The sequence below is a fragment of the Callithrix jacchus genome, chromosome 15 (genome assembly GCF_049354715.1).
Source record: "Callithrix jacchus isolate 240 chromosome 15, calJac240_pri, whole genome shotgun sequence".
NCBI lineage: Eukaryota > Metazoa > Chordata > Mammalia > Primates > Cebidae > Callithrix > Callithrix jacchus.
In genome coordinates, this window is record NC_133516.1 from 54,589,476 (window position 1) to 54,605,302 (window position 15,827).

The 15,827-nt window shown below is 37.6% G+C and overlaps 1 protein-coding gene across 1 annotated transcript in view; it reads right to left on the reverse strand.

The window, feature by feature from the left end:
* SHQ1 (SHQ1, H/ACA ribonucleoprotein assembly factor) overlaps positions 1 to 15,827 on the reverse strand; it is a 100,300-nt gene that overhangs the window by 55,940 nt on the left and 28,533 nt on the right. Inside the window, exons 7-9 of the mRNA XM_002758578.5 lie at positions 15,521 to 15,675; positions 13,662 to 13,715; positions 10,656 to 10,779 (exon numbers count right to left, since the gene is read on the reverse strand). Of these exons, the coding sequence (XP_002758624.3) occupies positions 10,656 to 10,779; positions 13,662 to 13,715; positions 15,521 to 15,675 (333 nt within the window). The remainder of the gene's footprint in view (positions 1 to 10,655; positions 10,780 to 13,661; positions 13,716 to 15,520; positions 15,676 to 15,827) is intronic.

Genomic DNA, 15,827 nt, shown 5'->3' on the forward strand with positions numbered 1-15,827 from the left:
TCTGTCTGCATGTTCCTTCCTCCTCAGAGCCGCTGTTAGCACTCTAGTTCAGACCATATTTTCTGTCCCCAGACTACCTTGGGTCTAGGCAAGAATAAGCCTCCTCTCTTCTCCATACCCATTAACCTCACCCTTGTCAATGACTCTATCCTAAGTGCTGCTGCCAGATGAATCAGATTTCATGAGCCTCTCACTGGCTCCAACGCCAAACTCTTCAGTGGTTCTTACCTGAATATGACCCAAACTCTTCAGCAAGCCATTGTGAGTTGCTTTCAGCCCAGTCCCAGCACACTGTTCCCACCTTTATCCTACCATTGCCCTTCACACCTCTGTCCTCCAGACAAACAGGAATTTGCCATCTCTTGGACAAGGAACTCTCTTATTTTCCTTTTTCTGATTTTTTTTTTTTTTTTGCCTTCTGCTTTCTCAGGGAATATCCTTCCTCCACATCTTCTTTTCTAACTCCTACACATTGTTTAATAACTACCATTATATATCACTCATTAGGTCTATGTTGTTTGTTCCTTCCCTATTAATCCTGTCTCCTCCCGCTACTAACAAGCACTCCATCAGGGTCAGAGCGAGGTGTGATACTGGAGGTACTGAAATCTTACTATCACTCATCTCCTCCATCCTGACCAGGCTCTCGCTGACAAGAGTAACAATACAAAGTATTCAAAAGAGAGGTAGGGGATCCATCCACTTTTTAAAAAGGCTTTCTGTTGTTAATTATATTAGACAATGCAGGACATCTCCTACCTCCTTTGCCTGCCCCAATCTTGGAACCTTGAGACTTAGTCTCAAGCTAGGACTGAAGGAGCAAAGACCTGGTACAAGCCTTCATCGCAGCTAGGAACTGGCAGGTCCAAGAGGGTATGAGAAAGACAGGCTGGCACTTAGCTGGCTTTAGAGCAGAGACGGAAAACTGGAGGCCCTCCCAGGCTGACTTGGGCTCTCAGACATGCTATGGCTCTTAGAGTATTATTTCAAAGTATTTTACTTCTTTGTTCATATATAAACTTTAAATAATTTTACACTAAAGAGGATTTTACTTTCTACTTCTTTCTAAAACTGGCAATACTACATACTCACACAGCAGCAGTAGGCTACAGGTGAGCCCTATCTCTCTCCAGTTCACACAGGCCTCATTGGTCCCTATTTCCTTAAACCCTTATTCATTTACCTGCTTGGTGAAGTAGGGATCTCAGTTGGCTTCTCTTAATGTACAGAAGTCTACGCCAATGTGAGCCAACTAGATCGGCTACGTCTCATCCTATAGGAAGGGAAAGCCAGAGAAAACAGCTGAAATGATCCACTTCAATGCTGGCCACTATTTGGAATGGCAAGCAGCCAAAGACCTCAGATCCCTACAAAAGAGCTCCTCTCCAACTTCCACGTACATACCTAAGGCAGAGGTGGTAAATTTTCTCTGTAAAGATAAAGTAAATATTTTGGCTTTGCAGGCCAATCTCTGTTGCACTTACTCAATTCAGTCATTTTCTCACAAAAGCAGCCATAGATAATATGTAAGCCATAGATAATATGAATGAGCCTGTGTTCCAATAAAACTATTTATGGACACTAAAATGTGAATTTCAATAATTTTCCCAAGTCACAAAATATTTTTTTTTTTTCAATCATTTAAAAATGTAAAAAGCATTGTTAACTCAAGGGCAATACAAAATAGATCTGGCCTATGGATGGCCATTAAGGCAATTTCTTTTTTTTTTTTTTTTTTTTTGAGACAGAGTTTCACTCTTGTCACTCAGGCTGGAGTGCAGTGCCACGATCTCAGCTCACTGCAACCTCCACCTCCTGGGGTCAAGTGATTCTCCTGCCTCAGCCTCCCAAGTGCTGGGATTACAGGCACCTGCCACCACACCCAGCTAATTTTCGTATTTTTGGTAGAGACGGAGTTTCACCATGTTGGCCAGGCTGGTCTTCAACTCCTGACCTATGATCTGCCCACCTCAGCCTCCCAAAGTGCTGGGATTACAGGCATGAGCCACCACACCCGGCCAGGTAATTTTTTTTCTTTTTTTGTTAAAGACAAGGTCTCAACCTGTTACCCGGGCTGCAGTGCAGTGTCGTGACCATAGCAATGGTCCAAACTCCTGGGATCAAGCAATTCTCCTGCCTTAAGGTCCCAAGTAATTGGGACTACAGGCACACAAAACTACCCCCTGCTAATTTAAAAAAACTTTTTTTTTTTTTTCCCTAGAAACAAGGTCTCGCTATGTTGCCCAGGCTGTCCTCAAACTCCTGGCCTCAAGAGATCTTCCCACCTCTGCCTCCCAAAGTGCTGAGTAGGTGTGAGCCACCATACCTGGCCGTTAAGGTATTTTTTAAAGGGAGTCTCTCCTTTTTATCTTATTAATACTTATATTTTGTTTTTGTTTCCAGCTTTTAAGTTCAGGGGTATGTGTGCCCTGGTGGTTTACTGCACAGATTACCCTACCTCCCACATATTAAGCCCAGTATCCTCCAGCTATTCTTCCTGATCCTCTCCCTCCTCCTGACCCCCGCCGTCTGAACGGTCCCAATGGGTATTGTTGACTGTGTCCATGTGTTCTCATCATAAATACTTAGATTTTGTGCCTTAGCTTTTGACCTATCATTCCTATTACACAATAAACTCCTTAAGAGCTAAGACCAAGTCATAAATATCCTTGTAACTCTTCGTCAATTCTGTTATACTCCCTTGCACAGAGAATAGATTTGATTCATGTCTGTTGAATAAATAAATAAATGTCTGCCACTTGCTATATTCCAACATTAACTTCTTACTTAAACATTAAGGTGAGGTACAGTGGCTCACATCTGTAAACCAGAGCTTTGGGAGGTTGAGGCAGGAGAATAGCTTGAGCCTGAGAATTTGAAGTTGCAGTGAGCCACAATTATGCCACTGTACTCCAGGCTGGGTCACAGAGTGAGGCCCTGTCTCTAAAAAATAAAAGAAATGAAACTCTAAATTACCTAAGTATGTAATTAGGTGTTGCTTAATGATATGGGTATGTTCTGAGAAATGCATCATTAGGTGATTCTCTCGTGTGAACATCACAGAATGTACTTACACAAACCTAGATGATATCGTCCACTATGCACCTAGGCTACAGTATAGCCTATTGCTCCTAGACTACAGACCAGTATAGGATCTGACTGTCCTTAATACTGTAGGCAATTGCAACACAAGGCTAAGTATTTTTGTATCTAAACATATTTAAGCACAGAAAAGGTACAGCATACTCCAGCTCTCTTCTGATTAAAAGAAAAACAAAAAAAAATTTTTAATAAGAAAATAAAGAAAAGATACAGTAAAATCACGGTATTACAATGTTATGGGACCATTGTTGTACATGTGGTCCATCACTGACTGAAATGTTGTTATGTGGTACATAACTGTAATGCTTACCTGTTTTCCAGATAACATATAAAGTATTATTCAATTCACTTCATCGAGGTCTCAGTATTAATATACAATAGGACCTTGATTCATTAGGGTCAAATAAACGGTTTTCTCTTTGTCTTAAATACATACAATTTTCTGCTTCTATTTTCTTATAGAAAGTTACTTCCATAATAATTCAGCTCCATAAAAATAATCTCAAAACTGACTTTAAATTTATTTAAAGAGGCACTAATTATAGAAGTTTTTCTTCAAGCCATACATTCAAACCACGTAACTAAGTTCCAGGGATTTCTACATTGCTCAGCTCAGAAACTGCCGAAATTAACAAAACCCATCTTAAATAAATAGTACAGAAAATATAATGTAGATTTAAATTGTACATAATAATTAAGAAGTCAGCTGACTTGAAGCCATCACCTATCAGTAAGCATTTGTATATAACTCCAGTTTTCAAAGAGTGCTAACATTTTAAAATATTGTAAGTTATATTTTTGAAGCCAAAAAACCACAAGCTGTTCATCATTTGTGGCAATTAAAAGGCAATTTATTATTTGTCAGCCATATGGGAAATGCTTCCCTCTACAGTGTATTTTAAGAGAACCAGGAATTTTTTATATAAATGTAACTGAGAAATTACCATGAGAGCAATCTAAACATTTTTAGTGGTTAACAATATTTAGAAGTATTAGGGGAAAAGGGATTCTATGAAGATGACTGGAATTTGATATTCTTTCCTTTAATGTTTATACTTATATACAATATCCTTCTAGACAGGGTTATAAGTATAAACCCGCAAATGCTGTGAGGTTAAATAATATACATGAATGGGAAGAATGTACTATTTTAGGAGACTGGGAACACAGACTTGTACTTCAAGAAAGGGACAAGAGTAAAAGGAATTCACTTTGCCTCATGGAAGGAGAATCCAGAGTTCTCCCTTTCAAACATTGTACAGCAGTTCATCATTTCCAGGAGTTAACTCCTGTATGGGGAGTTAAGTCAGAAATAAAAAATTCAAGAACAATTTAGAAAAGGAAGAAAACACAAGGAATTACCAACTCCCAGGTGAGGAGCAGGGAATTAAGCAACAGTATTTTTAAAGTACAGACACAAATTCCAGTGACCAGTTAACTCAGATAGTAAAGAAACTATCAACTAGTTTTAGAGGCTATAGAGCAAATCTCAGCATCAGATAGCATATCGATTTTCCATCATCTGATTCCAACAAACACGTTTTCATAGCGGAAACTGTATTATCCCATGAACCTCCTCACATGGTTTACTCACAACGTTTAGAACATTTCCTCCACCCTTCAAGTCCCAATTCAACTCTCACAGCCCCAATGAAAATATCCCTGACCCCTAGCGAAATGCGTCATCTCTCTCTTTTTTGAACTACTAATCCACATTTCTTGTAAGGCACTTACCACTGTCAGCTATGTATTTTATGTTACTGATGGACTTCTTAACTCCCTGGATAGCGAACAGTCTCCTCAAATACAGCTCACACATCTAATTTATTTTTCCATTGCTCTTTATATTTACAGAGTGCTTTGTATGGAATAGCTCTTGAGTAGGTATACATTCAAAATGTGTTGAACAAATCAATGAATAGATGAACTCATCAACCAATTAACAAGTACTTGAGGCCACTGGGAAACTAGTAGGAGCTGAGAATGAGAGGTCAAATAAGGCAGAGGCTCCCACAGTAGGAAGTTACATGTCTTCAATGACTTAAAAGTAGGTCAGTTTCCCTGGCTTATATTTTCACTTTCTGTATTTCCCTTTTGAGCTACTTATTACAAATGCAATGTTTCAAAAACCCTGGTAGTTGTATAATTCTGTGTCCTATGCCCCCATTAGAACTATTATATCTTCAGGATCCAGCTCAGTACCCTCACACAGCAGGGTCTCAACAAATACTTATTGAATAAATCTCGAAATAGTTTCATATAATGTATTTACACAGCAAAATTAAAAAGCCTAATAATTCTTTAAAATATCCAGAACTGGGAACTTACAGAAATTAAATACAGATAAATGTCAACATTGGAAAACTGCAGTTATTTCACCTTTTGGTTTTCGAGTTTGTGATACATCCTCTACAATTCAACTTTTTTAAAAGTCATTTGTTAAACTGACTCTGGAATAAATAAAGTTTAAACTTTAAGAAGAAATTCACCCTTAAGATCTCCTCCAAACTAGGGGCTCACTGAATACACTTGCCAAACAAACCTCAATGTTTTAAACATCCATTTTTCTTTAAAAAAAAAAAAAAATTGATCAGTCACAAGCCCCGTGCTTGGTGCCACAGCTCTTCTTTTCTTTCTCACTGACTGTTATTTTATCTATGGAACAGGTTAGTAAAGCAGTAATTCCTGAAAATTTTATTACTGAGCCCAATTAATAACTGATATGTAAGGGCTATTAATTATCTGAAGTAATATACCAGGTTTTAATTGGTGAAAACAACTAGACTCCTGAAGGCTGTTTCTTGGGTTACTACCTGCTAGGTAGCTACTATTCATCACACATCACGTGTTACTAAAATGTAGTTTTCTATTAACCTTAAAAACATAACAACAAATAGAACAACTGTACATGTTTTTAATCAGCCAAAAACTGTTAAGACAACTGTCCAAATACTAATAGAAATCATGTTTTCCACAAAATGGTGGATAAATTTAAAACACAGTAGTATGGTAGTTAAAAATCCAGACTTAAGAAAAAAAAAAAAACTTTGTCTAAAGGAAAATCACAACATGTACAAAAATAGGGCAGACAGTATCATGAATCCCACATACTCATCACAGGCAGCAATCAACTTGTAGCCAACCTTGTTTCAGCTACACCACATCCACTTTCCCACAACCCACTCTGGACTATTTTGAAGCAAATCCCAGCCTTCATATCATTTCATTTGTAACTATTTCAATATACAGAAGCACACAGACTCTTAAGTTACACAGATCTGGAGTCAAATCCAGGCTCTCCCATCTAATAGCTGTAAGACCCTGGGGGCCACTGACTTCAATTCTTTGAGCATGTCTTCTATTTGCTAAATGGAGATAGTAATGCCTGCTTCACAGGATTGCATTATGAGCAAAACGAGATAAAGTATCTCAAGAACTGACCCTAGCGCACACAAAAAGTAACTAATACACAGCAGCTGTGGTTATTATTAACAAACTAGCCAAATAAGAGCTACCTCTATTTAAATTATGAGGTGTCCCAACAAACAAGCCTCTTCAGCAGCAATAATGGCATCCCTGTGCCACCCACATGTACATATTATCAACACATCAAGACAGAACTCTTTCTGACTCTTTTTTGATGAGTCTCACAAAGAAAATCACTGGTATCAATATCCACATATTTTAAAGAGATGCTAACCTCTCTATGCTGAACTTGTAGAAAGAGAAACTAAAAATGATTTGTAATTCATTGGCCAAATATTCACCATCAGGAGCTTAAGGGTAAAGAGGTCCAGAGAAAATCTCCATGGACAAAGGTGGTGGAGTGCTGTGCAGGGCTGTGCAGTTTCTCACCACCCTACATGGGTGTGGGAAGGAGGTGCTTTTCTATTACCTTAAATCAAGAGAAAGGAGGTTTTAAGAGAGGCTGTTAAGAGAATACGACCTGTTTGCCCTGGAAATTCTATCTGTAGAATACAAAGACTGGTGTCTGACCCCATTAAGAAGCAGGACAGAGCAGCATGAGGTGGCCAAGTGGAGGTAAGCGGCATGTCCCGCCACGGTGAAAGGGGTCCTCCTCCCTGCTGCTGGTCACCCACCGTGAGGCGGGTCCCAGCTGGGGAAGGGAAGATTTCCTTTTGGAATCAAGTTCAAAGTGGACATTTTAAGTGCTGAAATTAGAATCCTCTTGTGACTATAAATGGTAAAAGAACTTTTTTAAAATCTAAAGTGATAGAAAAAGTTATAGGATATATATTATAGGAGACATATATATATGATATGATATATATAGGATATATAGTCCATCCAACAAGGAGAAAAAAAAAGAACCCGCAGAATGAGCTCAAAGGGGGAACTGGAAGCAAAAATTAAGTTGATGTTTCTCTTCTATCCCATCCTACCCTTCTAATGAAAGTAAGGAATACCTTCTATACCTTAATAAGATGTAGATTGTACCAACACTCACTAAATTAAATAAATAATATATGCTCAGGTATTAAACTATGCCTTGTCACTTCTAAAATGAATAGCTCACCTGAATGGGCCAGGTGCAGTGGCTTATGCCTGTAATCCCAGGACTTTAAAGGCCAAGGCAGGCAGATCACTTGAGGCCAAGAGTTCGAGACCAGCCTGGTCAACATGGAGAAACCCCCCTCGACTAAAAATACAAATATTAGCCAAGACTGGTGGCACATGTCTGTAATCCAAGCTACCTGGGAGGCTGAGGCATGAGAATTGATTGAACCTGGGAGGCAGAGATTCCACTGAGCCAACATTGTGCCCCTGCACTCCCAATCTGGGCAACTGAGCAAGATTCTGTCTCAAGAAGAAAAAAAAAATAACTCTCCTGACTATACATTAGAAAAGCTGCTTTTACTTTTACTTTAATTTTTAATTGACTAACAGCAACTAAGTGATGCTTCCATGAAAAACTTTACCCGTTCTTCCCAAAAGAATGGAACAAACAGGCAATAAAAATTGAAGAGACAGGGACAGAGAGGAAAAAAGGAGTCATGTGCCCCAAGATGACTGATCCAAGGAGAGCAACTACATGTGCAAGGTCCTTTGTTAAGCACTAAAATAGTACTTAAGGGGCAAAGCAGGATTTCCTGCCTTAAAGAGTTTGGATGAAACACAACAGCAAACTCCAGAGATAAACACACAGTCTTCTGGAGGAGGGGAGGGAATGAGGAGAAACGCAAAACTGAAAAGAGCCAAAGGCCTAGTAAAGAATCTTGGTAAAGGCTACTGTGAAGTCAGATGAAGACAATTCCTGGCTCTTTGAAAACTCATATCTTAGTCTATCAGTTATAATGAAATATTCTGTAGTTTCTGAAGCATTCCTACATTGGTTTTGGAAGCTCATTCCATTTAAGATCAATCCTTCTTTGGAGGCAGAGTTATTCATTACTTTCAACTATGGAACACTATACTGACCTTTATAATAAAAAGTGTGAGCACTGTGACTGCATTTTGAATTATAAGTAGGCTCAAATTCATTCTTGGAAAATACTAAATGCCAAACTACAGCTGCCTCTATTTAAATTATGGGGTGTTCAAACAAATGAGCCTCTTTGGAGGCAATAATGGCATCCCTGTGCCATCTACCTGTACAAAGACAGGTGACAATTTTCATCCAGAGCATGTCATCTCTACAGCTTCTGGCATAGATTTTAGACAACCAGCCCTCAGTCTTAGCACTAACTAGCCACAAACCAAATTAGTCACAGAACACCACGTACATGGTACCTAGAGTGTTCAGGTTCATTTTTAGCAGAGAGGACTCCAGTGTGTTACATCAAGTTTTATGTTGCTATCATAACACAGATGATAAAACTATTTCTTGTCAGAGTGATCATGAATAAAAGTTAAGTCTCAATTTCAATTCTGACCTACTAAAATGATTTGGGTAATTGATTCCTATGTAAGTCAAGGGAATCAAATTTATTTTTGGTGATGGAATCACAGAACTGATTACTTTTCCAATAAAAATCAAGAGAACTAGATTACTTCCCAAAATAAAAAGTAACAAGTAGTAGTTTGTGTATGTGAGTGACAGTGAGAGTGACAGTGAGAGTGTGAGTGTGTGTGCAAACAGGCACATGGAGATTTTGCCAATTCTCCATCCGGAAGCCATGATATAACAGGATAATCACAAACTGCATTCTCACTGTTTAAGTCCATGAATAATGCCCAGATAATCTAGCATGACTTAAAAAAGAAATGAATTGTGACGTGTAACTGAAGCTCACACAATCAGTCATTTACAGTAGATTGATTTTCCAGGGTACTTTTAGCAATTCAAAAAATATCTTGGATGAAAGGCAGGAAGAAATAACACAAGAAAAAAAGCAGTTTGTTTCCCACTGTTAAGTTAAAGAAGATAGAGTCCTCAATGATAGCTCTTTTATCTTATAATCAACAATCCTTCAAAATAAAATACAGCTAGTTTAAACCAACTAGATGAATAAAAAGGCATCTTTCATCTAACCATGATTCATATTTACAATTATTGTCTATTTTAAAAGAATCTACTTCAAACATGACTTTCCTCCCCCATCCCCGCCACTGGGGCAAGAAGACTATATAGGTTACACAGAAGGCAAAGTACACCTCGAGGTGGGATGAAACATTCAAGATGTGATTCTCTTCTTTAGGCCAGTGAAGTCACCTGTATGTAGACGGAAGAACTTCCTTTCTTTCCCCTTCTTATTCTGAAGTCTGAAAACCAAGCTCCCAGAAAGACTTTTATCTAAGGGCAAAGGATAATGGGTCTCCCCAGGGGGAGCATATAAGACATGACCATAGTACTAAAAGTGACTTTTAAATAAATGTGCCAGAACTAATACATACAAATGAAGGTTGCCCCCTTCAAAGTCTCTATTTTGGAAATTACATACTTATTCTAATGACGGTATTATGGGCACTTTGGAATTTGTTTCAGAGCCCAGAATGTTCCACATCCCTAAAGCTAGCAAGTGTTTGTCTTTTCAGGTTGTATTTAGCAAGTCAAAAGTGCTCCAAGTAACTGTGCTTTTTGTTGGAAAACCTTTCCTGACATGCCAAATCTAGGTTACATGTCCCCTCCTAAATGATCCCTGGACTTCTCCCAGCAGAGTACTTTTCACTCTCTCTTTGGAATTGCTTACTTATTCATCATCTGTCTCTCTGACAAAACTGTAAACTTCAACAGAGCAGGGAACTTTCTATCTTCTTTATTATTAGACCCCCAGTCCCACCGTAGAGCCTAGAAGATTATAGGCAGTCAAGAAATAATGAATGATGCAAGCTACTGTAATGTAAAATGGTTCGCAGTACTATGTGTGCCTTCTCTATTTACCTTCCCTACTCGTCTAGGAAAAGAATTCTTATTATGCCTCTATGCAATTACATATCTACATATATCTTATACACAGGAATTTTATACTTTCAAAGTGGTTGGATTTTCATTATTTATATATATAAAAAAGCAAAAATCATGATTGTATCTTCACAGACTAAAAACTTACAACTTTTTCCCTCCCAAATTTGCAAGCAGAGTAATATCTTACCTAGTTGCAATATCTTTATAGTGTCCCTGTAGGCCTTCATCACCAGCTTGAAATGGCGAAAGAGTGGGTAACACAACACCCTTCTTCCAAAAGACACCAGGATATCATGAACATTAGTCCAAGTCTGTGAAGTGACATTTTAATAAGCAGTCATTTCCACAACATGTTACACAAACAAAAGCAGACAATGAAATAGGAAGCTTTTCTTATTTAAAAGCTGTTCTAAGTGGCCGGGCGCGGTGGCTCAAGCCTGTAATCCCAGCACTTTGGGAGGCCGAGATGGGTGGATCATGAGGTCAAGAGATTGAGACCATCCTGGTCAACATGGTGAAACCCCGTCTCTACTAAAAATATAAAAAATTAGCTGGGCATGGTGGTGCATGCCTGTAGTCTCAGCTACTCAGGAGGCTGAGTGAGAATTGCCTGAACGCAGGAGGCGGAGGTTGCAGTGAGCCAAGATCATGCCATTGCACTCCAGCCTGGGTAACAAGAGCGAAACTCCATCTCAAAAAAAAAAAGCTGTAAGTTTGGATCATCGTGAAGCCAAATAGAAGAGAAACATAAAACCATGAATTAAGATTCTTTTTGTATACCTTACAATAAGACATTGAATCTTAGTCTTTGTAATTTCTCACACTGTCAATACATCACAAATGTTGCAAGAAAGTTTTTTAAAGTCCTAAAGATTACAAATAGGAATCTAAAACACGTGGCATTAACAAAATACAGATGCACATAAAGGACATTTTAAAATAATTTATATTTCTTTTTTTGTCTTCTAGGGCCATTCAAGATGGCACAGACAAAAAATGCAGAACTCGCCAGGCACAGTGGTTCATGTTTGTAATCCTGGCACTTTGGGAGGCCGAGGTGAGTAGATCACCTGAGGTCTGGAGTTCGAGACCAGCCTGACCAGCATGGAGGCTGAAGCAGAGAATCACTTGAACCTGGGAGGCAGAGGCTGCAGTGAGTCGAGATCACACTACTGCACTCCAGCCTTGGTGACAGGTGAGACTCCATCACATACACACACAAAAATGTAGAACTCCTTAGTGAAGTATGTTCAGTCTCCTCTCCTTTTTTTTTTTTTTTTTTTTTTGCATTGGACATGAATAATACAAGATATTTACTTGAGTAATTTGCTCTTGTTTATCGGACTGATTTCTAGGAAAAAAGGTGTTTTATCTTGCATCGTATCAAATTGATAACATTAGCAATTCAAAACTTACTAAAAATACTAGACAACAGAAATATTTCCACAAAATTGTTTCTTTGATAACATAAAAAATGTTAACCATATGTAAAACTTAAAACCAAGGGAAAAAGATAATCTACATATACATTAATCCTTAAAGCTATGAGAGATCTGATTAAGAACGTTGAGTATTTGACATAGTTTAAAGAGAATCATGAACTTAAAAAAAATTCTAGCAAAAAACGAATACTTAACAGAAGTTAAACATAGCTATGTCCAACAGTTTTAAATTATCAATAAAAACAATGAAAATGTCACAATAAAATCATAAATGGGTGAATTTTCATATAGATGTTTTATAACTACACCACAAAATTATCTAGTCACCAACTACTTTCAATATATTAATAAATGCTATCACAGAAACTCATTCCTCAATTATATGCTGATCATGGCAACATGAGGAACTCCAACGAAACCTAGAGAGCAGCACTTTTCATCTTCAATACGCATATAAACCCCCTGGAGATCTTGCTACAAATTCTAGTTCTGATTCAATGAGAGTGAAGTGGGACTGAATCTGTCTTTCTAATAAGCTCCCAGCTGAAGCTGTTGGTCAGGTTGTTGGTCCTTGGACCATTTTTGGAGTAGTAAGATTCTATAATGAAGTAAGTGTTTCAGTTCCTGTTTACATCTTACCTGTCATTTCAACAAAGTGATGTCAATGAGACAACCTTGATTTTACAACTTAAAAAATACTGTTTGTTTTAATTGACAATACAATCATCAATTTCTTTTTCTTTTTTTTGAGACGAAGTCTCGCTCTATCACTCGGGCTAGAGGGCAGCGGCTCGATCTCAGCTCACTGCAACCTCCCAGCTATTCTCCCGCCTCAGCCTCTCAAGTAGCTGGGACTACAGACACCTGCCACTACACCCAGTAATTTTTGTATTTTTTAGTAGAGACAGGTTTTCACCATATTGGCCAGGCTGGTCTCGAACTCCTGACCTTGTGATCTGCCCACCTGGGCCTCCCAAAGTGCTGGGATTACAGGAGTGAGCCACTGCACCCAGCCTAATCATCAATTATTTAAATTGATACTTTTAAAAAATTTCTGCTTCTAATTGCTGTTTTGATGTAAAAGTTTGTTCAAAATGTACAAATATAAAGATACTGTCCTTTGGTTTTGGTGAGACCTGCACAACTATTTTTCAGAAAACAGAAACGCAATTACAACTATACTAAAAGAGTTATCAAATGTAACCAGACTACATTTGAATTGTAGGACCTAGGATAAGTTATTTAAGCTATATGATCTAAGTTTCCTCACTCGGAAAATCTGCAATGCTTACCTCACAGACTTATTGAGAACAGGTGAAGTTTTTTTTATATATACACACATATATTTAAAAAATCATATAAAAAACATTATTTTATGTGTGTGTGTGTATGGTGCATGCTTAGCACAGACTCTGATGGTCACTTATCACCTAGGTTTGCTTCCATCTTTAAGCTTCAAGCCCCAATACATGCCAACTTACAAACACACCTCTCACTCTGCCCCACATTCTCCCCCAACAAACCACGTCTCCAGCCTCTCTCCAAAGTGTGTTTCCCTCCCCCAACTTCCAAAATACTCTACCTGGTATCATGATCAGAACTGTATATAAAAGACAAAAATCAGACTTGTACAATAGAGCTTTTACTTTTAAAAATTCAAGGAATTGCTTTAATTACTCCAAATAAAGTAAAAACAACAAAAATAACTTCCTGAACAACAAACTCTAAACAATTGCAACTGGAAATCATACCTCAAACCAGCATAGTGTTGGACTCAGTTTCCTGATATTCCATGCAGATTCAACCTTGATTTGTTTTGGAGAAAAGAGTACCATCACTTTAGAGGTAAAGCCATTTAAAAATAGACCAAACAAATCCATTTATTCAACCAGTGTCTGAGGATCACTGACATATGAGAACAAAGGAGTGTTCACAACTATAGAAAAATAATTGTTTTGCTGATGCACAGTCTATTAGAGGGAAGTTTCTGCTTAATTTCCTTGGGATTTTAGACAAAAATGTTTCTACTGATAAGAGTAGCAGAACACAAGAGCAAATAAGCAGAGGCTTTCAAACTAAAAGTTAAGGCAAAGTAATGCCTGCTCAATTTCCATCCTTTTTGAAGTAAGCTACATGCCTTCCAAACAATCCGTAAGTATTCTATCAAAGGAATCAAAGATAAAGTTGAAGTATTATCTGTGGCACTTAAGAAGCTGCTAGAAAATGTGACTTTTCAGAGAATGCTGGTGAGAATAAGTACATTCCAGAGAAGGTCTCAAGTTGTAAGACTTCATGATTTCAAATACACGAATACAAGAATAAAAAATGGTAAATTTTTTCAAGTATACTTAAACACTCATTTTTTCAAGATTTAATATGAAGAATTTTTTTTTGTCAAAGAAAACATTTTCTCCAATTACAGTATCTTTAAAAGATGAGTGAAAACAAAAAGTATTTTCAGATAGATTATGTCCTTAACACACTCAATAACAGTCATCTTAGAGTCAGACACAAATGTCAAGAGTTACCCCAGAAATTTTCAGAGTCATGACAACAAAAAAATTAGTACATGGAAAATTCTAACTCTAATACTATGTTAGTGCTATGATGTTGAATGAAAAAAGCAGGTTAAATAGCATATATATTAGAACCCAAGGTAAATACACACAATATAGACACACACGTGCACACTAAAGTAAGACTGGAAAGAGATACGTCGCCATGCAACAGTGGTTATTTCTAATGACTAAAATTACAGGAAATCTTAATTATTTTCTTCATGTGTATATTTTCCTTTACAATGTGAATTATCTGCGTCATTCAAAAAAGGAAAGCATATGCTCAGATCAAAAATAACCTTTTGAGCAAGGACAATTATAAACAGCTGCATGGCCACACTAACAAAAAGCCTGTTTTTTGGTTTCCAGCCTTTTTAAATATACAATCGGTGGTATAGGTGAGAAGGACGTTTAGCTCTTCATTTACAAAATCAAATATGGTTTAAGAAGAGATACAAAAGTAGTCTTATTTTTTAAAACATGGTTTAAGAATTTACACAAGGATTTACTTTTATATTATGATCCCTTTAAATAGCAAAAAAAGATACAATTCAGGTTTTAAAAACACTGATTTACATATAATTTTTCAGAAGTACACATACTCTATGAAATGAGGACACTTGCAGGTAAATACTAAGATTTATTTTGTAAATTGCCATATTTTGCATCTGTTGACTTCTGGCTGAAAGAAAGACTATAACTTGCTATGGTAGTTTATCCCCTTGCCAATGTGAAGTGTCATGTGACAGAGCACTTCTCTGGCCTAAAAGAGATGAGAGCTCAGGGTGGCCTTCCTCTCTACTCTCACCTTTACTCCCTTAAACTTCCCTACTCTGCTATTTTGCAGAGACTAATGCCAAGAGAAAAGTGAAAAAGACCAACTAAGCAACGTATGCTTGCATGTGGGTACCCACCACCACCACAACTCTGCGGGGGACATCCCCTGAATAACTAATCACTACTGGTTCTGCTCTAGGCAAGAGACTGATGCTTTCATGCAGTACTCATCAGCACAGTAATCTATGGCAACATGCACACACATGTGCACTTACGTTCTTCTCTCCTTCAGTGACACGGGTTTCATAGCAATATGCCAGAAGGATATCAATTAAACTGTAGCACACTTGACGACAGGCTCTCTTGTCCAGCAGATAAGATTTATTGAGAAATTTTCTTAGCTGATATTTCTCTTCTTCAGAAAAAGACACTAGAAGAAAATGCATTTCAAAATTAGATGTTTCATTCAGTTTTGTAAAACCCCCAATGTGGAAGGTTTGTCAAAATTAGAACTTTGATTCTAGAAACTGAAATAAAAGTTATTTCTACTTAACTCTGGATATATAAATAACTTCTTAAGTA